Raw genomic sequence first — 27,238 nt, forward strand, 5'->3', positions numbered from 1 at the left:
ATGCTAACTTGCTGTGTGACCTTGAGCCAAAGAGTTTCCCTCTGTAAGCCTCAGTTAGCTCATCTGTGTCCCACAGCATTGTTCTCAGTGTGTTCTGGAAGCCCGCAGGTTCTAATATCCCAACTCCTGGTAGAAGCAGAAGGAACAAGGCCTGTGCCTGCAACCTGAGCAGTAATCGTCTGGTTGGTTTCTGGACCTGCACTCCTGTGTTCTATCTCACTTGAAAAAAAAGGCTTCAGGTCCTTAAGACAGTTTGTAAACCATGAGTGAGGTCTAAAGCCCCTCCCAGATCTAAGGTTCTTCAGAGCAGGGGCTTGTGGCTCATCCTCAGCAGATGTTGGTCGTAGACCAAGAGGTCACACCAGGCCCTGTTGCTCTTTCCATGGACAGCCCTGTACTTCCCCACGCATGGGTTACCTTCACCTTCAGTGCCATCCCCCCAGCTGTGCCCTGTGGAATCCTTCCTGCTCAATCCACACATTGCCCAGGATGCTTTCTCTGATCCCTGGGGTCCTGGAAAACCCATCTCCCCCTCCTCGGAATGTCTCTGGCCTTCTGTTTATGCCTCTGGAGTATGTGCTTTTGGAGTCATTTATGGGAATATATTCTATCCTTTGCTTGGTCGAAAGTGCTAGAAAGACAGTGGCTCAGCCCTATGGACATTTGTTATGTAAATAGTGGGTGCTCAATCAATGTTGATAGAAGAGATGACTGGATGGGGCCACACAGCAGATTTTAGAACCTCCAGGTAAATTTTTATACCTTTGGACAAACTCAGGAAAAACAGGTTTTTAAATTTATTGATAATTGATTTTTTCCTCCAAAAGAATGGGTTAATATAGATATTTCTAATCAAGTCAGTGAATTAATAACTACAGAGCAGAGCCTACAGCGTGCCTGATGTGGTAAATTTAACCCTGAGAAGGATGCTTCCATGTTGCTCTGATGATAACTTTAGGAAGCTGAGGGCAGGGGTTGAATTCACAGAGAGGGAGGCACCTAGCAGAGCACTTGTAAGCGCTCTTTCTTCTAAGTCAGAGAGACAGGTTTGAATACAGACTCCTACCATTTTCTTAGCTTCTAGGCCTCATTTCCTTATATGTAAAAGCAGCATATAATTATAGTTGTTGGAAAGAGTTACTTTAAAGATTTATACAAGAAAGCCTGTGATCATGCCCTGTGTCTGGCACATAGTGAGTGCTCATATACTAGTTATTATTTAAAAGCAACAAGAAAACCAAGATAATGACAGAAATGAATAGAAAGCAACTTACAGCCATAAAATGCATGCAATGCCGTGGTTATCTCTACAGGAAAAGCACAAGGGGCTGAGGGTACGCGGTGGCAGACTTCAAACCACCAGCGATTAGTTGAGCAAGTGACGTCCTGAGGCATGTCGGTGTCACGAGGAGCCCTACATTTCTCCAGTTCTCATGAGGACCTGCACAGCCCTCGTGTTCTGACCTCACTCCTATCATTCACCTCTCCACTCGCATTGCTCCGGTCACTTGGCCTCCTCACAGGGTCCTCTCAGGCACCAGGCACATCCTCTCTGCGGGGTCTTTGCACCTGCTCTTCCTCTGCCTGGATACCAAACCCCCAGCTACTCAGGGGGCTAGTTGGCCCTCTGTCTCCCGTCACGGCTCACGGGTCATCTCGTGAGAGAGGGGTTCCCTGACCTCCCCCCATCATCACCATTACCCTGCCCTGCTTTGATGGTCTTCACAACAATATTCTGTCTACCTGGTTGTGGTCTGCCTCCCCCACCTTGAGTGTAGGCTCCATCATACCCAGGACTCTGGTTGCTCTACAAACTGTGCGGACCCCATCACTGGAACCGTGCTCAGCATGAAGACATGAGGTGACGGCTTGACAAAGAATGGCTGCTGAATGGCTTCCGGCCCCAGGGGGACACCATGGGATGCTACCCCTGATTCTGCCATTCATTTTTAAAATGTTCTCCCCGAGATCTGTGAAACTCTGTACAACCCACACATTCTGATCAAGACTCTTACCTCGCTGAAAGAGCAGCAGGAGGAACGATTTCTATTGGAGTTGCGTTGGTGTTTGGGTCGAGATTGTCGGTTTTGACAACAAAGAACTTTACGGTTGGATTTACAGCTCCTGCCTAGGAAAACACAATAACAGAATTGATATGGACAAAAAAAAATCACATCATTGCACAGGTGTAAAACTGTACAAAAATGTCCGCATGAGAGCAATAAAATTATAATCATGAGACACGTTAAAAAATTTAATATAGACAGACCTAATACAGATAGAATGAACATAAAAGAGAGTCATGAAGTGCAATTTTTTCATGTTCAGGCAGAACCATATATATTGACAGCTCCAAACACTCCGTTTAAATCATGAACATTCATAACTTAATGTGTTTTGTGCAAACAAGGATAAACTTTTAAAAAATCAATTCTATTATTTTGCAAATATACTCTGACTCCAGAAGACAAGAAGTCTAGTGGCTGACAACTAGGAAGAATACCTTGGGTTCAGCCAAAGACACAACCCACCAGGAAAATGAGTTTAGCTGAGCCGAGAGCCAGTAACAGCTAATTAGAAAGGCATCATTTGCACTCCAAATTCAAGCTCACCATGTTCGAACTTTACAATCAATATGATGACAGAAATCTACAAAACTTTTTTATATATACACATAGATCTTCAATTGACAAATTAGTTAGAAATAATATATTTTTAGTGAGAGCATTTTATGTTTTTTTTTTTTTTACCAGTTTCACTCATCAAAAAATAACATTCCACCGAAAATACATCTCTATATTTAGTCTCGGATCTTTTTTTTTTTCTTTTAACTTCCTCTGTCTTCCTAAAATGGCAGCTCTTCATGAAGCAAATTGAGTGAGTTAGTAAAAATAAAAATCCCTTTTCCCAAGTTGCTTAAGCAAAAACATTTACTATTAGATTTTCCTATAGATGATTCTGTGGCCATTAATATTACGATACTAGTGAAGAATCCTGGATCCCTTCTAAATCCCCCTCTTCCTCGGCTTACACTGCTTAACAAAGCTGTTCAATTTTCATAAATATGCATCCCGGAGGAGGAGAACAGCCTTGCAAACCAAGATGTGAGACCATTATTCCAAACGCAGGACGTGTGAAATTCACATTAGTGCCAAATCTATACCAGAACCACTGAAACTAGTCACGTATGGGTTAATTAGCAATACAACCTGATACATAACTGAGCTTTTCAACTTCATCCAGGGCATATTCCAACTTCTACAAATAAGATGAGCTTGTGATTCAATGACAGCCTCTCTTTTCCTCCCCTGAAACATTTTCATTCCCCCTACCTCTTTCAAAAGCATTTTCCCCATCTTTTTCGGCTTGTCATTCCTCAAAGTTTTTGGAGAAATTACAAAACCTTAAATCACACTCTTTCCTGGGATAATAAAAATACTTTAAAATTGCCAGATGCTGTTGACTTCAGCAAGAGTAATCACAGCAAGCTGTTGAAGAGAGACTGACAATATTTTCATTAGCAGGAAAGGATTAAATGAAACCATTCTCTTCCCATCAAATCACAGAACCACTATGTGAATAGGAGCACAGACCTTTGGATATGGAATCCGCACAGTCTTTGGGTACTGCAGTGACTCGTCAGAGTAGAAGGAGTATTCAATAAGTGGGACTTCTGTGTCGTTAAATTGGGCATATGCTAAAAAAGTGCCTTTTGGAGACCACCACAGAGCAGAGTAGGCACTGAAGATTTCCTCTGAAAAAAAGACATAAATTGTTCTGTTACAAGAAGTAGCTGATAAATTGGCTTTGGCATTCAAAATATTGTTCTCATTAGCTTTAGTAATTACAGTAGAGTTCAACTAATGAACCATTTTGCATTTGCTGGGCTTCCAAATTCAGAGTAATACAAATGAATAAAAATAAAATCTTCAAGGATAGATCTGGATTGTAAAAATAAGTAACCCATTGGACCATTTTAGAATATTTTAGCACACAATATTTAATATAAGCTCTACATTTTTTTCTTTATCTTATAATCCTCTGATTTTATGCCGCAAAACATACTAAAAGTAAATTTCACACAAGGGACTGATTCTCCTTTCTAATTTTCAAACAGTCAACATGCCAGCATACTCTTCCCAACTGGGCTCAGTTTGTACTGTGCCCACAGGGTACTGGTGGGTGGTGTGTGGCTCCAGACTATCAAACTAATATGGTACCCACAGTTTACTACTCTTGGCACAAACAGGGTGTGGGAAGGATGAATTTAGAATGACAAGGAGCTCCGTGAGACCCCTAGTGAGAAACACCTCCTTCACTTAGCCTAGAAACTAAAGACTGCTGCAGATTAGCATGCCCTTCTGATGCATACGGTGATGGTAAGAGAACAGAGTCAAAGAGAGAGGCAAATGAAAGGAAAGGTCTTGCTCTCCTGAATGTTGTTGGACTCATTCTCTGGCAAATGTAGTTCTTTCCTATGTTTATTATGGAGTCTATTCATGGTACTTCCAATCTCTGGCTCTTAAAGTGCCAAAACCTTTTTCATTGAGGGTTCAGGTAGACTAGACAGAGACTTCCAGTCCTTTGTGCAGATTTAATCTACAAATCTCATGTTCTGCTACTGGTGTAGCAGTAAGGTAAAAGGTAAAAGCAAAAGCATAGAAACTTGAGTCTTAGAGTTAGGAAATCATCTGTCCCCATCACTTTTCTGATTCCCGAGGCCTCTTTACGGGTGTCTTCCAAATGCTTCAATAATAATAATAATAATGGTAATAGTAGTGTCAGTAACAGTAACAACAATAACAATAGTAACAAAATGTAATAATAATTATCATGATGAGCAACTAACATTTAAAGAGTGCTAACCATGAGCCAGACTTGATGTGCAACTGACATCTGTGATCTCCGGTAATCCTCACACAGTAGCTCATTGTGCAGGTGAGAAAGGAGTAAGCAGGCTTAAGGAGAAGAAGTCATTGCCCAGAGTCACATGGCCGATAACTGATTGAGTCAAGAATGAATCCAGACTTGTCTGGTTTGAATTCATGCTTCTTACCTCCATGATCTATGTCCCTCCATACATGTTTCAGCTCTTCCGGTAACAGAAAACCTACTGGGTGAGGCAGCCTGCTCTGGCTTTATCTGTTTTCTACCTATGTCATTAAGTTATGTTTATGTAGCAATTTAGAATTCACAAAACACTTACCTAATTTAGCCTTCACAAAGATCCCTAGATGAGCCTATTCTATTCATATCCCATTTTGCAGCGAAGGCAACTGAGGGGCTTAGAGAGAGAGAATGAATTTCCAGAGATAAGACAAGGACACGGGCCGTGTGACTCCGAGTCAAGGAGTTTCTACCGAGAACTTCTGCAGATACTGAGTTGATGCCCCCTTCCTGTGGCTTCTACCCATTGGTTCTAGTCTAAGATCAAGATGCAATTACATAAAATGAATACAATTACAGCAAGCTTATGGTTTTTTTTTTTAAAGATTTTATTTATTTATTTGAGAGAGAGAGAATGAGAGACAGAGGGCATGAGAGGGAAGAGGGTCAGAGGGAGAAGCAGACTCCCTGCCAAGCAGGGAGCCCGATGCGGGACTCGATCCCGGGACTCCAGGATCATGACCTGAGCCGAAGGCAGTTGCTTAACCAACTGAGCCACCCAGGCACCCCAAGCTTATGGTTTTTAAAACTGCTTTTAAGTACAGGTAGCTGGTAGTATCTGTGTTTTGAATTGGTGGGTATTTGTAATACAGAATATATTGTTTCATACCATGATGTATTAAAACCATTATTATAGAACTACTTCTGGTCAAACTCAAAGTCCTGAGAATGAATAGTAGGGAAAAGGGAGAATGACAAAGGGGGAACAGATTTCCAGTCCTTCCTGTTACAAAGCTGGCTGTGAGCACAAGTGTCTACGGCACCCCCTCCCTGACATTCTGCCCCTCCCTCGCCATCCTGTGATACCTCCAGTCCAGCCACTCTGACCTTCCCTTGGACTTAGTGCCCTCCCCTGAATAGGTCCCTTGATTCACTCTATGACAATTATCCATTAGCATCTTTGTCTCCCTCTCTGGGCTGAACTCCCTGAGAGCAGCAGTTGGATAGCATTTGCCCCCATGTCTCTAGAACCTGACACAGCACCTCATAGGTAGTTGGCACTCAGTGTGGATTGCCCTGAATTACCCACACCCCCACCGTCAGCACGACTACTAGAGGGTAAGGAGTGCCCCATCTTGCAAACTTATTTCTTTCTCTATCCCTTTTCATCCTTGCTCTCAAAATTCTCATTCTCACCTCTGGGTTAGGTAAACTATACTCACGCTTAAGAGTGACTGTTGAATCACAGACCTGTACCTCTGAAGCAAATAATACATTACATGTTAAAAAAAAAAAAAAAGAAGAAGATAGTAGAAAGGGAAAAGTAAAGGGGGGGAATTGGAGGGGGAGACCAACCATGAGAGACTATGGACTCTGAGAAACAAACTGAGGGTTCTAGAGGGGAGGGGGGTGGGGGAATGGGTTAGCCCGGTGATGGATATTAAAGAGGCCACGTACTAAATGGAGCACTGGGTGTTATACGCAAACAATGAATCATGGAACACTACATCGAAAACTAATGATGTAATGTATGGTGATTACTGTAACATAATAAAAAAATTTGAAAAAGAAAAAAAATAGACCTTATTTGATAAGTAAAAAAAAAAGAAGAGTGAATGTCATGTGATTAACTTCATACTAGGAGATAAAGTATTATTATTTTTACAAAAGAAGGCACTTGTTAACTAAAGTAATAATCAGTTAGAAAATCATGAAAGAAGACAAAGTGAAAACATCGAGACATTGAGAGAGAAAGTCATTTGGGAACCTGGGACGGGGCAGGGGACACATGTCCCAGACGGTAGGCTGCTCTGTGAGTGTCCCTCCATGATGTGGCACACGGCCCTGTCTGGACCTTGCAGCTTCATTTCTTCTTTTACTTATGAACCTACAGATTCTCAAAATGTACTCTTTCAGTCTTATACTCAACAAGTCTTCATGGCTGCAGTGGAGACGCTCCATGGGAGGGTGGATCTCATGTATGGAGACACGAGTGTGCCCTTTCCAAGTGTGGATCATTCATAAATATATAAAACCAATTATAGGAACTTCCCCATAGGAACCAAAGTCCTGTTTTTTAGAGACAGACCCACACTGAAACTGGGAAGCCATTCTTCTGTTTGTCATCAACACGCAAACTGAGATCTTTCCAGCTCTTATCTACCTGAGAAAGGACTAATAGTGTTAGGTGTGTTCTTATCCTAGAGACACTCAGATGTTTCGAGGAAGGGTCGAGTGCAGCTTTGGGAAGAGCCTTTATCCAGGTCACTTTGGGGCTCCTACAGGTTGTGCTGTGCTGTCCAATAAGCGTTAAAGATGTTTTTCAATTGCTAAGTGACGAGCGTTAGTAAATTTCATTATAAATTATTTCTGGGCCATGGGGATTTATCTTTTTTTTAAAGTGATTTTTGTTGTTGTTGTTGTTGTTATAATGTTAGGCCATTTAATCGAACCTGGCTTGAACTGGGTAAGAACCAAAATGAAGTCATGAAGGAAAACTTTTTTTTTTTTTTAACTATGTGGAAGAAATAAGAGGATGAAATAAGGATGAGTACTTAATAGGCATGAGGCAACCTTGTGAACAGTCTGGAACAGCCTCAAAAATGCCTTTTACCTTGGCAACTATAGACGTGAAAAATGTTTTTCTAATATTTTCTAAGACTCTATCCTAAAAGAGAGAATAATCCTTTTTATTATTTTTAGTTCTGTTTTTTTTTACTGATTTTTTTCCCCCAGAAGCCTTTCTAATTATTTTTTCCTTCTTTAAAAATAGGAAATTATGATTTGTCCAAGTTCAAATGAACACAAATCCTCTGTAAAACAGATGCTTTCTTCCCCCTCTATTCCCCAACCTCCAGACAATATTTTGTCAGCTCTTGGAATGCTGTGGGAGTATTTAGCTTTCCTTAGTAACTCTGGGTTAGGTAGGCCCAGTTAGAGAAACATCTGATGTTAATCTGGAAGCTTTCATGCCCCAGTAAAGCAGAAAAGCTACCTACACAGAAAGGCCCTTTGTAGGAGGAGACAGAAGACAATAGGGGCATTGAGAGACAATGAGGACATAGGTGAAACTAGCTACTGCTAGGAAATCCTTGTTCTGGGAGACACCTGGTATTGTGAGTGCTAAAGAGATTTGATGTCATTTTAAAAAATGCAACTTATTTTGAATGCCATTGAATTTCTCCATTTTAAAAGAAATGTTTAGCTACTTAGAAAAAAACAACTTATAGATTTTCTAATTTGAAAAAGCTTTAAAGTCTCTACCTTCATAAACCCAGTCAGTTATTCCACTGGATATTACATTTTCTTTCCCCGTCCATGTGATCCTCTGACTTGATGAATTTGGTTCATTTTTAACATAAACATCATTGTTCCAAACGTATGCCTAGAAATATTGAAAAACAGATTGGTAAGTAATAACTTGTTATAACATATCTTATCCTGGAGTTAAAAGATATCTATCAACTGTTTATCCTCACATAATATTGGTATGCAAACATAATGATTACCTTGGGCTATTCAATTTGAGCAAGATAAAGTCATTTACTACCCCCCTCACATTATTTATTTATATATTTTAAAGATTTTATTTATTTATTTGAGACCAAGAGCACAAGCAAGGGGAGGAGTAGAAGGAGAGAAGGAGAGGGAGAAGCAGGCTCTCCACCGAGCAAGGAGTCTAATGTGGGGGGGGGGCCTCAATCCCAGGACTCCAGCCAGGATCATGACCTGAGCCGAAGGCAGACGCTTAACAGAATGAGCCACCCAGGCGCCCCACCCCTCACAGTTTTAAAATTGTAAGTGTACAGGCTATAACTTCCAAATAATTCTAAAGACACTCAATATATTAAAAAGAAGCAGCTCACAAATACCACTATTTGAATGCTAGAGTGCCTGCAAAGACCCAGGAGCCTGACCATTTCTATGGAATAATGTGTGCTTTCCATTGTTTTCTGGGGGTGGTGAGTTGAGGGAGTGCTTTCGATGTCAGGAGGGAGAATTCCATCTACAAATGAACATCCCGTCTTCCTGTTCAGATTCTTTTGGACTTCTGACAGTCTCCCAGCACTAAGAACATGAAGGAAGAACATGAGGTATATCTATAGGGACACAGAGATCACAGAACTGGCAGGAAGCAGATACACCTCCCAAACAAACAAGCAAAAACAGCAAACTGAATACAACAGAAATTAGAAGTTAGGAGTTAAATGGGCATTTTTTCAGTAAATAAAGAATTCCCCAGTAGTAGTTCAGAAACTTTCAGGAATCCTATTTACTGTGTTAGCTAGTAAAATGCTATTTTAGGCAATAACACTATCTCTGATGGTGAAGTATTTGCTTCCTAAGTGTCTGCTCTGTATCAGGGTATGTAGCTTCTGCATGTGATAGCGTTGAGCCATTATTTTCTTCTGACAACCGAAGAGACTCACTAACCAATTTATGACCCTCTGGTGACCATGTGATCCACTGTGTATTGTTTGGAATTTTCTCTTCTGTAACCAGCCTCCTGAAAAAAAGATAAAAGGAAACATTACCAAATGAATAAATCACAGTAGGATTTCTTTTAAAAAAATGTTATTACACTAAAGAAGCTAATAGATTTTATAAGGAAGTCACTGACCTTTTAGCTAAGTCATAGATGTCATATGAAGCTGTGTAAGAATGTCTCCATTTCTATAAAAGAAAACAGACATCTCAGACTTCTGTGATTCTTGATAGTTCGGCCACTTGCTATAGGAGCAGAAGATGAGATGTAAAGTAATATGACATTGTATAATTCTCACATCTTATCATGTCTTGTAATTCCTATCTCAATCCTTAGAATTCTGGAATTAGGAAGAGTTCTTAGAGACCATCTAGTACCAAGTCCTCTGGACCTCATCTGTAACCTCGATCTGGCATCACCCCTGCCAAGGAAACTTCTCGGGGTCACAGTGGGCTGATGTGTTGCTTCATGGCAAACATCACTCCTAGCATTTACCATAGCATGGGAAGTCCACCCGTCTAAGAAAATACAAATTTTATTTATTTATTTATTTATTTATTTATTTTTAAGATTTTTTTAATTTATTTGACAGAGAGAGACACAGCGAGAGCAGGAACACAAGCAGGGGGGGAGCAGGGGAGGGAGAAGCAGGCTTCCCGCCGAGCAGGGAGCCTGATGTGGGGCTCGATCCCAGGACCCTGGGACCATGACCTGAGCTGAAGGCAGACGCTTAACGACTGAGCCACCCAGGCGTCCCAAAAATACAAATTTTATACTTTTCAACCATCCTACTGACAAAATCTTTAAAGGATCTATAATTCTATTGCTGGTGGTAATGTGGAGAAATACTTACTTTCCTACTTTGATCATGAAAATATAAAGCGCTACAGATTTTTTGAAAGCCACCTGCCAAAAACAAAACAAACAAACAAAAAAACCACCCAAAAACCAAAAAACCTCCCTGACAATATATATTAACATTGAAATATATATATATAACATAGATATTCTCAAGAATCTAAAAAATGAAAAGCAAACCAAATCCAAATAAATGAGAAGAAATAATAAAAGTAAAACTAGTAATCAAATAGAAAATGCACAATAAAGAAAAATCAACGAAGCCCCAAACTGGTTCTTTGAAAATTGCTAATGCAGTAAGAGGGAGGGGGGAGAAGTATGAATGACCAATAGTAGAAATGAAAAATGGGATTAAAATGGGATTAAAAGGTTTTAAGACCATATTATAAACATTGTTTTGCCAATAAATTTAAAAGTTTAAAAAGGGACAAATTCCTTGGCAAGCAATTTATCAAAACTCAGACAAGAAAAAATGGAAAACCTGTATAGTCTTATATCTAAAAAACACATTGAATCAATAAATAAAAGCATTTGCACAAAGGAAACTCCAAACCCAAATAACTTTATCAGCAAACTCCTTGTTATTTAACCAAATGAACTAAAAACTCATACATATACAAAAACCCTCTACACAAATTTTTAGTTTTATTCATAATTGCCAAAACTTAGAAGAACCGAGATGTCCTTCAATAGGTGATGGGTAAACAAACTGTGGTCCATCCAGACATTGGAATATTACTTAGCAATAAAAAGAAATGAGCTATTACATCACAAAAAGCCACGGAGGAACCTCACATGCATATTTCCACATGAGAGAAGCCAATCCGAAAAGGCTACATATTGTATGATTCCAACCATATGACTTTTTGGAAAAGGCAAAATTACGGAGACAGTCAAAAGATCAGTTGTTGCTAGGGGTATGGAAGAAGGGAGGGATGAAGAGCTGGAGTGAAAATATACTGCATGATACTGGAATGGTGGATTACATGTCATTATACATTATAGATTTGCCAAAACCCATAAAATGTACAACAACACTAGGATTGTTGGAGACAACAACCTAATGAGAACTATGGACTTTAGTTGGTTGTAATGTATCAATAATGGCTCATCAATTGTAACGAATGTACCCTACTAATGCAAAACGTTAATGATAGGGGAAACTGGGACAGAAGTGGGGGGGGATGATGAGGGAGTACGTGGGAACTCTGTATTTTCCACTTATATTCTGTAACTCTAAAGCTGTTTTAAAAAGAATTAAGTCTATTAATTTAGAAATAAATGAATTCGAGCTATGCCAGATAACTTGGAAGAAGTTCCACACGGAATCATTGAGAAATGCAAATTACAGAAAAGTATGGAAAATAGGATTTTATTTTTTATAGAATAAGCAGTGACTAAAAGAATATCTTCATAGAATTATTTGAATAAGGGGGAAAATATAAAATATGGAGAGATATATACTAGGTTCTTAACATGTGATACTTAGGGAAAAGGGGGGGGTGAGGAGTAGGGAGCCAGGCATAAGAGGAAAAAAAGATAAGACTGAAGATTATATATATATATACACACACACATATATATACACACACACAGATTTGCATTTATGAAAAATTATGTTTATATGTGGATGCATTTATACATTAAAGATATTTTAAAAGAAATTACATGTCTTCATGTCTGTCTTCCCTACCATAATCCTAGATGTAAGAAATGTGTCTTTAAATCTATGAAGTCTTGTCTAGAGTAAGTCACATAGTCTCTGTTCAAGAAATAAACCAAACTAACATAAAAATTAAATTTTACCCATGAAAATGAAGTAGATGAAATGGATAGCCAAGGTACCCAGCTTGTGTATGACAGAGCTGAGACACAAGCCAGAGGTTCTAACCTTGAAGAGTATTTCCCACTTATCATTTATCATCCTTTTATTCTCTCATGTCAATAATTATGTATTAAAGCCTTACTTTTTGCAAGTCATACATTTTTTTTTTAATCCTGAATTATTTTGACACAATCCATGCTTGTTTCTGGGAAACCTCTGAATGCTCTACTTGTAAGAGCCAAAAGGTGTGCTATAGGCTAAAAATATTAAGATGTTTGAGAAGGTTTGAGATCACTCAGGACGACAGATCCATCATGAGTTACAAAAGGATGTTTGGTATGTTCACTTCATCTTCTGAAACAGACTCATCCATCTATTTAGGTTAGAAACTCTGGCAACTATCCTCTGTCAGGCATTACTGGATAAGACAGGCTCACTCTCACTCTCTTTGAGGAGCTCATAGTTGAATGGGGATATGGGCAAGTAAATACAAGAAAAGAATCACAAGACATATAACAGAGGTAAGTGGGGAGAGGCAGGAATCATAAATGAGGCCTTGGGGTGGGAGAAAGGTCTACAGAAAAGCTGATTGTTAGACTGAGTCTCAAAGCAGAGAACTACCACACAGGGAAGGGGTTAAAAAAGCATAGCAGAGAGACACTGAAGCACAAAGTTGGGAAAGATTATGTTTAAGAGCACGAGCTTTGGAGTCTTCTAACCTGGATTCAAGTCTGGCTATACACTGAATGTATGCTGCCCACCCTCCACCATTCATATGTTGAAATCCTAACCCCCAATGTGATGGTGTTGGAGGCAGAGTCTTTGGGAGGTAACTAGCTCATGAGGGTGGGGCTCTCATGAATGGGATTAGTTCCTTTATAAAAGAGACTCCAAAATTACCGCAGGTCCCTTCCTCCATTTGAGGACATGGAGAAGAAGGGTCAACTATGTTCCATGAAGTGGGATGTCACCAGACACTGAATCTGCTAGCACTTTGATAATTGGATTTCTTTCTTAGCTTCCAGAACTCTGAGAAATAAATGTGTTAGTAACCCACCCAGTCTATGGGACTCTGTTGTAGCAGCTTAAATGGACCAAGACAAGTCTCCACTGTGTAATATCAGGCAAGTTTCTTTCTAAGTTTTACTTTTCTTTCTAGGAAAATGGGCTAATGTCAGCAACAGTCTCATGAGAGGTTCATGAGAATATATGTGAATTGCTAAGCAGGGCCCTAGAATATTGTCCACATGTCACAGTTGATGCAACTATTATCTCTGGGGCATTCAGCAGTGAATGGAGTTGTTGGGTGAACATCCATACCAGGCTGTAGGGTCCTTATTTATGTTTTCACTCACGTGCTCACTTACTTGTTTGTAGCCACAACACAGAAGTAATATTGCTCTGAGTGCACTAACTCTGTCATGGAAAAGCCATGGAGTAGAATCTAAAGAACTTTGCACTGTAGACCTCCAAGGAAATAGAATAAGACTAGACTTTTCTTTGTTCTGGATAAGTTTACTGAGAACTGATTAGTCAACTGGAATATTGTCAGCATGTGATAGATGATGCAACTATGATTAATTCTGGAGCATTAGGCCATGAGTAGAAATTATTGTTTAAGTTGCACATGTATGCTGTACAGAAAAAATACTCTTAAGAAGTAAAATAGAAGAAGACAATAGAAGATTGTCTGCAATCAAAGGTATAAAGAGTAAAATAAGCTAATGTGATAGAGAGTGAATGGTGGAGTGTGCGAGAACAGAGTGGCAGGGGGCAAAGTTAGGTAAAGCAATCTGAGAAAGCCTATACCTGAATTACTAAAAACCGTACACGCTAGATAAATAGGGGAAGAAGGTTCCAGGAGGAAGCAATAGCAAATACTTTGGCCCTCAGATGGGAATGAATGATGCTTGGGAAAACTAAAGAGTGGTGCCCCTAAAGATTCTTGGATCAGTGAATCACCTGGGAGTCCATAAATCATGGGGAGAGCCCATGCCTGCCCCCGCCCCCCCATCACTGCGCTGAACTAGTTGGTGTGGGGTAGTTTGCAGGCATCTGCATTTTTAAAAACCTCCATAGGTAACTGCAAGGTTCAGGCAGGGGTGAGAAGCGCTGGCCAAGCACGGTGAGTCCAGAGAGGGTAATAGATGATGGGTTAGCAAGGGTGGACTGAGGTCCAATCACACAGGCTTCTGACGGTACTGTGGTTAGTTTGTGTTTTATTCTGAAAGTGATGGGAAACCACTGATCATGAGGGGTTAGGCATAGGCATGACATAACCTAACTTAAGTTTTAAAAGCAGCACAATAGGTACTGTCTGAAAAGCACCGATGGCGGTGGGATGACGGAATAGCATGAAAACAGCAAAAGCAGTTAAATGTACATGGAAACTCCAGTGACACCACAAATACAAATTACCAATGATGGCTGTCCACTTACGGTCTACCAGTGAAATCATCCATTAGTATACATCGTATGACACTTAACTGAACTTGGCCAAATAGTAAATTGAGCTGGTATTTACCTTTCTGTTTCTACCTTAACCTCATCATCTTTCTAAGTTTGTCCTGAACATGGGCAATTATTATTCAGTGGTTCTCAACCCGGGTTGCTCATTCAAATAATCTACCCGTTAAAAAAAAAAATGATGTCAGCCTCACTCCAGAGGCTATAATTTATTAATCTGAGGATTGGACCTGGCCACTGGGAATTTTTAAAAGCTAATCAAGTGATTTTAATCTCGAGACAGCAATAAAAACCACTGAATTAAATAAACAATCCATTAATTGGGAACAGATGTGTTAAAGTTGGCCTAGGATTCCGACTGGCTCCTAGCTGATAGGTTTAGTAGAACAGAGTCAGAGAGTCTTCATGTCCAGGAAATGGAGCTAGACACAGTGAATCCAGGGTAAATATTATGATTGAAAGTCACCACATTGAAATGGGAAATGGAGTAGGAGATGGTTTGCTTGGCCCGAGTACAGAAGTGTTGGGGTGTGAGATGAAGTCCTTCAGTATTTATTATTTATTCTAGAATAAAAAGGCAGAGGTGGGGATCCCCAGCTTTATATTTTGTTTTCAATGCAGAATATCCCTACAGAGTTTTAATGTTTCCTACAAGTCTCAAAACTTCCTGTACTTGACAACTGTTGTCAAATCCAGGAATAATTAAAAAGCTACAGTTAAAGCTACTGGCGAGGGTGCCTGGGTGGCTCAGTTGGTTAAGCGACTGCCTTCGGCTCAGGTCATGATCCTGGAGTCCCGGGATCGAGTCCCACATCGGGCTCCCTGCTTGGCAGGGAGTCTGCTTCTCCCTCTGACCCTCTTCCCTCTCGTGCTCCCTATCATTCTCTCTCTCTCAAATAAATAAAGAAAATCTTAAAAAAAAAAAAAGCTACTGGCGATTTGCAGCCAGCCTAACCATGAAGAGGCTACGTGATTAAGCTCTCCTGAGGTGTGAGAATCTGATGTTGGGCTGAGGCTCCCCCTTGAGAATGGTCTGTATACGGTAGGACCCAAAGGCTGTGAGGTGGTCTGAGTCACCTTGCAGCGTCTCTTCTGGGGGATAAGAAGTATAACTTTTTTTTTTAAAAGATTTTATTTATTTATTTGAGAGAGCGAGAATGAGAGAGAGAGAGCACATGAGAGGGGGGAGGGTCAGAGGGAGAAGCAGACCCCCTGCTGAGCAGGAAGCCCGACGTGGGACTCGATCCCAGGACTCCAGGATCATGACCCGAGCCGAAGGCAGTTGCTTAACCAACTGAGCCACCCAGGCACCCTGAAGTCTAACTCTTTTTAAGGCAAATACTTACTGACAGTTTTATTTTATGTAAAGCTGAGACAAAGGAAGTAAGGGGTCCTATTACTGGCTGTGCAAGTCAAACATGTAAGCTTGCTTTTAAATTATAAGTTTTCTTTTATTAACTTATGCTTTTAGTATCTATATTACTTACACTTTTTAGCATTTGAAAACACTAAAAATGAATTTCTTTTAAAACAGTTGTTGGACTTACCTTTTATGAATGAGAATGGCTATTTCTCCTTTTGATGCTGAATTAATGTTTTTAGTGCCTATTACATTACTTAGGTGTCAATCTTTTTTTTTTTTTTTTTAATTTAAATTCTGTTCGTTAGCATAGAGTGCAATATTGGTTCCTGGAGTAGAATTTAGTGATTTGTCACCTACATACAACACCCAGTGCTCATCATAAGTGCCCTCCTTAATGCCCATCCCCCATCTAACCCATCCCCCACCCACTTCCCTCCATCAACTCTCAGTTTGTTGTTAAGAGTCCCTTGTACTTAGGTGTCAACCTTAAGTATTTGTGGACTTGAAATCAGTTATAAAGTAACTCATAGGATTCTTTAAATGTCACAGTAAGATAGCATTTCTTTTACCTTCACATAGTTGTACTCTAAGAGAATAAACTGTCCGTCAGGAGATACCGAATAATCATTTATAGAGTGTTCAAATTCCTCCTGTCAAGCAAGTAGAAAAAATAACGATTGAACAATTTCATTTTAACGATCATTATTGAGCACTTACTATGTAGAGGGTATGGTTCTAGACAGACATGTGGCTCATGCCTTGGGCGCTGCCAGAAATGTCACATTGCCCCACACAAATGACCATGATGCAAGGTGTATGGTGATCAGGGTTAGAGAACCAGGGAGGGAAGAATTAATTCTAAGCAAGGAAAGACAGCCATGAGGGTAGGGATCAGGAAGAGAGAGAGGGGGGAAGAGCATGAGCGAAAAACCAGATGTAGGAAAGGGCATGTGTATGAAGAGTATCCAGAGGTTTGGCATAACCTGAGTACCGTAGAGGGTACATCAGACAACATATAAAAGAGGACATAAAAATTAGAAAATAGCTGGGACTGAAATATAAGAAGTGGAACTTTAATCCACTTTTTGCACATGGATGTGATAGAATCTTATCCGTCTTAGCAAAGATGCTCTGGGACATGGTGGCAGACATGAGATGAGAGGGGTTGCATCAGCCCTGGACTTGGGCAACTCAGTGGTCTCCTCTATAGAATGGAGCTAGGGACCCAAGTACGAGAGTACTAACACAGATTAAAAAGACCTTGAACCAGGACTCTACAGTGGAAATAGAAATCCGAGGGACACAACATTGCAGAGGGCGAAGTGATAGGGTTTGTTGAATAACTAAATATGAGGGGATGGCAGAGGAATCAAGGAGGATTCTGAGGATTCAAGGAGTAGAATTTCACTCTTTAGCCTAAGTGACTTGGAGGGGAGCATACTTTACCAAGATCGGGAACTCAGGAAGAGGAATAGGGTGCCTTCGGTTTGCTAGGAGAGTGAACGGGAAATAACTAGCTGAGCTTGGGATACTGAGTTTAAAATACCCGCAGGCCATGGGTGGGCCAGGAGCAAGTAAACTATTACAAAGAGATTTTGATCTTGACAGGAGGTTAGTGTTGAAAATGTGCATTTGAGAATCAAGGGCAGACAGGAGAGCCCTGTTGGCTGTGAGTGCATGAAATTCACTGAAGGAGAACAGGCAAACTGCGAAGAGAAGCAGCAAGGGAAGACAGAGCCCTGAGGGGCACTTACGCTTAGGAGTATGGGCAGAGGAGGAGGAATCGTCAAGGGAGACTAAAAGGTAGCCAAGGCAGGGAGCATTCCAAGAAGGAGAGAAAGATCCACTGTGTCATACGCTGCAGAGAGAGTTCAACAGGATGAGAAATGAGAGCACTCATGATTTGAAAGGTTATGAAAAAAAATCCTCAGAATTTCCTTAGCATATAAATGAATTATGCAATCAAACATACAAATGTACTGTTTTCCAAGAAAATGGAGCTGTTTCCGTATTCAGCATTGAATAGCAAGATATTATTTTCTTGTTTGTAGAGGTATTCCTGATCTAAAGAAAGAAAATGGCTGGATCAGTATTTCAAGTTGCGATTAAAAGTCTTCATAAGCTAAAAATGATACAGAAAAAAACTTGAGGCTTAAGCTCACACAAGTACTAAATAAGCATTTCTAAGTTGGAAAAACATTAAGTGATGAATATCACATTAGTATGCATTCATTCTCCCATCATTATTGTCAAAATTCAATTCACTTTTAACTTTTTATAGTCTGCAACAAAGAAATACTAAGGTTTATTTTCCTTTGTACCTGTAAGTAGAGAAAAATACTTTCCCATATGGTTTAACAAAACAAAGGTGCCCCACAACCTAACTAGAAGGAGCACAAGCATAAAAATCTGTCCCCTCCCCAAAAAAGTCCTTACCGGAAATCCAACGCAGGGAGTAGAATTTCATCCTAAAAGTATTTTTTAAATAATCAGTTAGAGTGTAAGTTCTGCGGTTGTCAGCTGCACCATCATCTGTTGATTAAAAAACAGCCAAATGTTCAGTAAGATGGAATAACCTAAGTTTGGGATAAAATAAACAAATGGATCACTGCAATATACACTGGTCACCAACTATAGGAATTACACTGACAAAATGCAAAACACATTCTAAAAGATTTCCGGCTGGATGGATGGAGTAGAAATGCACTTAACTGTTAAAGCACATATGTGAGTGGTATGTCTTCCTGGGCTACGTTAGTGCCTGTATTAGTGAGCTTCCTTACGGAGGTCTAGATCCGCAAAATCCAATGGAAATATTAATGTGAGTCCATTTTCTAGTAGCCATATTTAAAGATTTGTAAGGTGAAAGTAATTTTAGTAGCATATTTTATTTAGCCCAATATATTCAAAATATTATCATTTCAACATGGAATCAATATTTAAATTTTATTAATGAGATCTTTCACATTCTTTGTTTTTATACTATTTCTTTGAAATCCAGTATGTCGTCTATGATTACAGCATGTCCCAATTTGACTAGGCACACTCCCGGTCAGTAGCTATAGGTGGTCATGTAGTAGATGGCACAAGGCTAGGCTGTCCTTCTTTGAGGACTGAAGGTTCCTTTCCAAGCTCTCTTGCTTTGCACAGACCTATAAGACAGGGTGATCGCCTAATTCATTGATCTTTGTTTCTATGGTGACTTTTCCTTGAACTTGGGGGAGGTTTTTATGAACCCCTCCCATGGATTCAGTGACACCTCACTTCTCCTCCTAACCTCTGGTCATTCATTTTCCATCTCCTTCTTTGACTTTATTTTTCTCTATTGACCTCTAAGGCAGAAATGCCCTGATGTTCAATCCTCAGCTTTTTGCTCTTTTCTCTCTACGTTTTTCCTTCTAGAGGACTCCAGAGAATGTGACTTCCTGGGCTTGAGGCATATTTTCCATTTAAATACATGACAAAACGTATACTCATCACCTTAGCCTTCTACACCCCAAACTCACATTTCTAGTGCTGTGTTGGGCCTTCTTAGTTGGCTTGTGCCATACTAACCCTAGACTTACCTTGTCTAAAATAATTGTCTTCCTTCCAAAATAATTTTCCCTAGGGAATTTGTGTGGTTTTTTTTTTTTTAGATTCTGTCACTGGAAACCCATACATATTCAAAGTCTGAAACTCATTTTTGATGTCTCCCTCTCTCTTACTACCACCTGCATGTAGTTAACCCTGTTGATTCCTCCCGTGAAATCGTTCTTCCGGGTATCCTGCCCCAGTCCAGTCCCCCCACTATACCACCCCTGGAATGATTTTTCCAAAATGCCACTTTCATCCCGGTGACCTTTTCCTCAAAAGCCTCCCCAGATTCGCCATTGCCTACGGAAAGATTCCAACTCCTGAGTGTGGCACTCATGGCCTCCACAGTCTGGCATGAGCCTCTCCAGGCTCATTTCCACTCACTCCATGCGTGAACCCTCTAACCCACTCACACTGATTGCCTACGGGACCCAGTAAGCCTTCTTTGGCTTTTCTGTCTTGCTCTTTGTCCCAAGCCTCTTCTCTGCAGTGTCTCCAGCCGCTTCCCGGGCTGTCACAGTCCTCCACCTGCCAACTCCCTCCTCTCTCATCTAGACTTCAGTGCTGCCTCCTCTGATTTTTGCTCCTACACTACTCATTTGGCTTTTGTAATTAATAACTTCTGGGCGGTAACTATTTTACCATGCCTACCAGTGTGGTGGACTGAGCTAGGCCACATTCTCACTGATGAAAGGGCTTTGGGTTGTTTGTTTGTCTTTCATCAACTTAGTACCTAGCACGGTTCTATGCCATAGTAGGCATGACGTAGGATAGCATTCTACAAGCCTAACGAAGCCATTGTGATTCCCCAACCACAGACCCTCCACTGATGACAAACAGCCTAAAGAGTTCTTCCATATACTCTATTCTTTCCACATACTTGCAAACATACACTCACAAAATCAGGCACCATCCTAACTTTTCTATAACTGCTCTTACTCTTCTGGGGATTGAAAAGCCAGTAGCAGCTTCTCTTGTTAATTTTTTACAGTCTGTGGAAAGAGAATTCTCTCACAAGAAATGCCCTTTCAAAAGATGTTCTCAAGATTTTGTTTCTTTGGATCTTATCTGATAACATAGCCTTGGTTCTGCCTACAAAACTTTCAATTTCAATAGATAAAACTGTTACACTTTATTACTTTATTGATTTTGTTTAAACCTAGTTTGCTAAATAAGTTAAAGATTAAAAAACAAAACAAAACTATTTGTTTGTTTGTTTTTTCAATTTGGGCCTGCATTACACCCTGGAAAATTAGCAAGATATTTGTATTTCTTAGCAGAGATAGAGCAAATGGGTAAAACCAGCCCTTGAACTTGCCAGCTTTCAAACAAGAAGTAAAGCCCTGTGCTACAGAAAATATTTGAAACTCTACAGATCTGTAAATTTATTCACTAAATACCCTCAATTGTTTGTATTCATCCAATTGTTCTTGGATATATCAAATAGCTATAAAGTAAGTACTATTTGAAAAATACTGTTGAGGAGATAAACCCTGCTCTCAAGAGCTATTGGCCTAAAATGGACACAAAAGACATTCTAAAATTAGTACAACTCAAGGTATAAATGGTTATAGACCTTCAGAGTCCTATATTACCTGCTGATATAGATGTCTAGATAGACCTATTGATACAGAACAATGTATACATACACATGCACACACACTTACATTGCGATGAACTAGATGTTTCTGTCCTCCAAAATTCCTATGTTGAAATCCTAATCCCCAGTGTGATGGTATTAGGAGATGGGGCTTTTGGGAGGTGATTAGGACATGGGGGTAGAGCTCTCACGAGTACCCTTATAACTTAGTGCCCAGAGGACTCTCTTGTCCCTTCCATGTGAGGACACAGGAAACAGGCCCTCACTAGACACTAGACACATAATCTGCCAGTGCCTGAGTCTTCCCAGCCTCCAAAACTGTGAGAAATAGACACTTGTTTGAGCCACCCGGTCTATGGCGTTTTTGTCAATGCAGCCCGAACAACCTAAAACGTATATATCTAATAAAACAGACATATCTTTCACTGCCTCTTGATTTTGTAAGGGGAGAATTAACCGAGTACTTATAACAGATGACGCGTACAGTGTTCTCTCATTTAAATGTTATCTCATGTAAGGGTATTTGCCCTGGTTTTTTAGGATAACACACTTAAATCTGGAATATTTAACATAACTGAGGCAAAATTCCCTGTGACGTCACCTGCTGTCCAGGGCACCACCCTTCACATTCATGATGCATGACTCACTGAGCACTTAACCTTTCCCCTGTCTCAGACAATGCCGAGCTCATTCTCTCCTCAGGCCATACCATTCCTAGACCCATCATGTCTACCATGTTTGGGCTCCTACCATGTTTGCTCATAATGGGCCCAGGATGATTTTAATCCATCCGCTGATGTCCCAGATATCAACCCTGATGCTACACTCCTGCTAAGGCCCAGGATATCTGTGAAGGCCCGGGCCGCCTCTGGTTTGTGTCAGGCTCGCTCAGCCACTTAACGATGACCCCGCGAGCCGCTTTCCACCTCCTGGCTACCCAGTGCCAGAACAGCGCTGCTGAATTGGAGCAAATCAAGCAACAAATGTTCCCTGTTTTTTTGCCTTGCCATTTGATAAGCGGTGCACATTGGAAGATACATCTGAAACATCTAGATAAGTGAGTTCTGTAAAATGTGAGTGCCAAGTCCAGGTTTTGACCTTTAGCAAGTTCCTAGTTTGTTGCCAAGTTACAACCTATTCTGTCAAACACTTAACAGGACACGCTCGTGTTTCTTTCCCCTTGTCTCCTTGTTCACTGACAGGGCACTGCTGTGGCAACAGATGAAGGTCTTTGGCTGCTTGTGTGGTTTTCCTGGTGGGCCTGGGACATGTAGTTCATTTGACTTATCGGTTCAAAGCATTATGCTAGCCAAGTAAAGCAGTTAATCATATGTTACCCATCAGCTTTTATAGAAACTCTTAGATTCATGTCTTCTTCAAAATCAAAAAAAAAAGGTTAACAACTTTAGATTTTACTTTTTTGGTGAGAACAGCTATTGGGTTAGACCATATGAAAATGTCATTTTTATCAGTCAAAAATTGTAGAATAACAGTATTTAAAATGACTCAACCTGATAAATTCTTATCAAAGTGGTATCTCAATGCATTCTTTTTTTTTTAAGATTTTTACTTATTTATTTGATACAGAGAGACACAGTGAGAGAGGGAACACAAGCAGTGGGGGTGGGAGAGGGAGAAGCAGGCTTCCCACCGAGCAGGGAGCCCGATGCGGGGCTCGATCCCAGGACCCTGGGACCGTGACCTAAGCCGAAGGCAGACGCTTAACGACTGAGCCACCCAGGCGCCCCTCTCAGTGCATCCTTGTTGTAGGATCAAATCATTTCTGAATAAAAGTATTTCCAAAATTACAAGATCTAAGTAAGGATGTAGTGTGGTTCCATGGAATGGTCTTGCCTTGACCACTTGTTACTTTGTGATTACAGAATAATTTGAATATTTTGTATATATTAGTAACAAACCTTTTTGTCTGTATTGGGCTATGATATATAATATTTCTACTTCACAAAGATAAATTCTTTTGGTAAATAAATGGCTAATGAAACGCAACTAAAATGTGCTCTTTAAGCTCATAAACTTATTAAGTTGTTAAACACAGGAAAAAGATATCTGGTTATAGAATTCTTGGGTTCCATATGGTAATCAGTTAACATTTTGTATTGATGCTAAAGAAATGAAATGAGTGTTGCTTCAGAATTTGCCACAGCAAAATAGCAGCCTTGACATAGGGACGGAGGAAGCAAAATCAAGGAGGCAGAAGAAGAAATTGACTGGAAGGCACTTCATACCCTGTATTATTCAGTAGCATATGCAGGCAGGCTACCACCCATCTGAATTGATCCAACAAATACCAATAAAGTGTTGGGTCCTTGACGGCTTTGAAATCGGAGAGCCTGGATTTCAGCCTAGGTCCAATTCTTGCACTGAGGCCTTGGGAAAATTTCTGCATCTTTCTGAACCTCAGCTTTTTAATCTATAAAACCAGAATATAGCATTACGTAGCCCATGGGGACTTGCCATGGTTAAGTGGGATAATGGATGTAAAATGCTTAGCTTGGGACATAGAATTTAGGAAGCTCTCCAGATATGTTACACTATTTATTGTTATTTTGTTCCAAGCGTGCACTAGGCAATCAGGATACAAACGTGATCTCACGTACTGAGCAGTGGTGCTGAGATTAGGACTTTAACTGCAATAAAATAATGGGTAAAATAATAAGTTTCATGATATTCATATCCCAGATGATCCGAATAAGACAGCATATGAGCAACACATCGAGAAAGCACCTAGGATAACAACGCAGTCATTCGCCAAGTGCTAATGAGCCGCTCTTTCTCCCTTCTACCGGTCTCATGCCCTCCTTCCCGTCCATAGCTGGAGTCAGCAGTTTGTAGCATGGAGGGGAAACATGGAACTTGGTGGACTTGGAGGATTTGGGGAGAGGGACATTTTTCCGATTACTAACACAGGAGGCATTAAACTATAATCACAATCGCCAGATTCACCTCTAGAAGAGAAACATCCCAGGTACACCAAGTGACATCCGATAAATGCCCGACCACGGAGCCAGAGGCTAGGGAACCTGGGACTGCATCCTCCATGCATTTCCTTGTAAGATCAGAGTGGCAGATGGCCAAACTTCTGTTAGAGATAGATCACTGTATTTTCAAAAGTGTACTCTGAAAGGCCAGCCAAGTGGTACAACGCATTATCTCCTAGACTAGCGACAGTTTGGGATAAAGGGAACAACTTAGTGGGAGGCTGGCTGTCATGACTCCAGCCTCACCCCCTCCTCCTGCCCTCATGTCACTCCTCTCTATCCGCAATGGCCTCCTGGCCGTTCACTAGACACACTCTGCCCACTGCTGCCTCAGGGACTTTGAACTTGCTGTACTCTCCTCCTGGAATGTTCTTGACCTCGAATATGCCCAAGGCTTGCTTTTCTTACCTCCTCCAGGTCCTTTTTTAAGACCTGATCACCCCATGGCATTCTCTATTGCCCTTCTTGCTTTATTTTTTTTCCCTTAACAGTGATACCATCTATCATACCACATATCTTGCTTTATCTTGTTTACTGTTTGCCTCCTTTGACTGAATGTAAACTCCATAGGGGCACTGATTTTGTTGTGTTTGGTTTCGTTTACTGTTATATCACCACAGCCTAGAACCGTGCTCAGCATATAAAAACAGTCCCTGATTATTTTTGAATGAAAAAATAAAAGCCAGATAATACTAACACAGGAACACGGTTCCGAATACCAGCATTGTGAACTCCAAGTGACGGTGGTAGTAGGAAGAGCAATGCACTGGTCAGATGGGTCTAGTTAGAGGATTGGCCAGTAGGAGAGGAAGAAGAACTTTCTTTTTCCGGCTGATCCCATCAACGTGTGCCCAGAAGTAGTACCTGGCCCAACCTCTGGCTCCTTTGGAATGCCCAAACTTGCCTTGTCATGCCTCCCAGTGGTGGCAGAAGCAGCGGGGTGCTTCATACCCCTCAGTTTTGAACCCAGATCGTCTGTGTCCTTCTTCTTCCCCTTTGTTCCTAACCCCAAACATAAACCATTCCTGCAGCTTCTCTCTCTGGGTTACTTCAGAATTTCTCTTTTGCTCTTTAGTCCGTGCAACCAATTTTTAGAGTAAAGCCCTCTTCTGAAACACCGAGTGTGATTTCTGTATTTGTCATGCCACTATACTTCAACAGTATAAAGACTTACACACTTTGCCTATAAAATAAGGTCATTTTGGGCTCTAAGCATCCAATATCTAGACCTGGGGTTGGCAACCTCTTCTTAAGGGGCCAGACTGTAAATGTTTCAGGTTTTGTGGGTCATGCATCTTCGTTGCGACTACTCCAGTCTGCCTGTAGCTTGAAAGCAGCCATAGAAAACATTGTAATTTTAATGGCTGTGTTCCAATAAAACTTTATTTAGAAAAACAAGTGGCCAGACTTAGCTTTTCTTTGATGACACTATGTAGACATTCCTCAGAATTGTAAGCAACAACAACAACAACAAAAAAAAACCACAACAAAAACACAACTGCTCCCAAGATTGGTTTTGAAAGATTGAGGTTGAAACTCTAATTGCTTTGAAACAGTAAGAATATCAGCATAAGACTCCAATATATATGCAGAAAAGCAAAAGTGGGCAGAATATCCATACCTCAAAATTCAGGTCAAGATGAAAATAACTACAACCACTGGCAAAGCAGTGCAAGGCCAGAGGGACTTCCTGATCTAAACCCAGTTTACATTGCCCTACTCACTCTGCCTTGACCTCAGGAATGAGTCAGGAAGTGTAGCCTGCACAGGAAGCCTGCACCAAACAGGGTATCAGGGCTGCTTTATTCCTCTTTGAAATAGAAAGTGCTTTATTCATTCATTCATTCATTCATTCATTCATTCATTCTATTATAGTCACTTCCTCTCCCCTTGTTAGGACTTTTCTGGGAATGAATAAGACTGGTACAATAATGGCCAACATTCATACTTGTAAGGCTTTTATGGCCCACGACATTGACTGACATTAAACCAGTGTAATCTCAGGTGACGAGAAACAGCTGAGAGGTGGAAACATATGAACTATGTGGATAAATGACCCACAGGCCCATGAAACATTCAGCCATTTCAGCAAAGGGCTGTTTTCTCTTGAGAAATACTGAAAAGTAGTTGTAGTGAGACATCAAGTGAAGGTGTTACCATGCAAGCTAAGAATGATTAGTTTGTGTTAGAAACACTGATTAGAAGACATCAGCCTTTGGTGACCATGAAAGTTCTAATACTGAATCGCTGAAGAACTTTCCAAAAAGATTTATAGGAATAATCAACAACGCAACTCTGGGATAAGTGTTTGTCTTCCAGGATACAAGGAAAGATGATCATTGGAAAACAAAACTGCCATAAAAATTGCCCTTCCCAGAATTCTCCAGGCAAAACTTTCAAGAGTGTGGGACAAGTATTATAGTACCTGCCTCTGGGACTATTAAAAAAATAAAAAATTTAAAAATACATAAAGAATCATAACTACAAATACAGAGTTATTCCAGTGTGCTGGGCCGTTCCAGGCGTTGTACATTTAATAAGTTATTCTCGTCTCAATTTTACAGGTAAGGAAACTGAGGTGCAGACAGGCATAGAGAGTAAGTGGACTCAAGTCCCGTGACTACAAAGCACCTAAGCTACACTTGAAGTAGACAGCCCACCTGGGTAATCTCCCTTTCTTGAAGTGGACTGTGCCACAGAACACAACCTAATCACCAGAATTAAATCCATCATATTCACGACCTCAGAGACTGTACATGGGGGAAGGGAGGAAATTTGGGGAGTCATTTTATTTTAAAGATTTTATTTATTTATTTATTTGAGAGAAAGAGAGTGTGTGAGCATGATCGGGGGAGGGGCAGAGGGAGAGGGACAAGGAGACTCCCTGTGAAGTCCAGTGTGGGGCTTGATCCCAGGACCCTGAGATCATGACCTGAGCTGAAGTCAGATGCTTAACCAC

At 40.6% G+C, this 27,238-nt stretch overlaps 1 protein-coding gene across 2 annotated transcripts in view; it reads right to left on the reverse strand.

Moving 5' to 3' along the window:
• The window catches only part of DPP4 (dipeptidyl peptidase 4), a 77,575-nt gene that overhangs the window by 39,232 nt on the left and 11,105 nt on the right, over positions 1–27,238 (reverse strand). For both annotated transcript variants that reach the window (XM_027591036.2, XM_027591035.2), the window contains 8 exons: positions 18,541–18,636; positions 18,077–18,168; positions 16,674–16,754; positions 9,728–9,780; positions 9,541–9,613; positions 8,371–8,491; positions 3,594–3,754; positions 2,016–2,128 (listed from right to left, as the gene is read on the reverse strand). In XM_027591036.2, coding sequence (XP_027446837.1) covers positions 2,016–2,128; positions 3,594–3,754; positions 8,371–8,491; positions 9,541–9,613; positions 9,728–9,780; positions 16,674–16,754; positions 18,077–18,168; positions 18,541–18,571 — 725 coding nt within the window. In that variant the 5' untranslated portion in view covers positions 18,572–18,636. The remainder of the gene's footprint in view (positions 1–2,015; positions 2,129–3,593; positions 3,755–8,370; positions 8,492–9,540; positions 9,614–9,727; positions 9,781–16,673; positions 16,755–18,076; positions 18,169–18,540; positions 18,637–27,238) is intronic.

This window comes from Zalophus californianus, chromosome 3 (assembly GCF_009762305.2).
Source record: "Zalophus californianus isolate mZalCal1 chromosome 3, mZalCal1.pri.v2, whole genome shotgun sequence".
NCBI classification, from domain to species: domain Eukaryota; kingdom Metazoa; phylum Chordata; class Mammalia; order Carnivora; family Otariidae; genus Zalophus; species Zalophus californianus.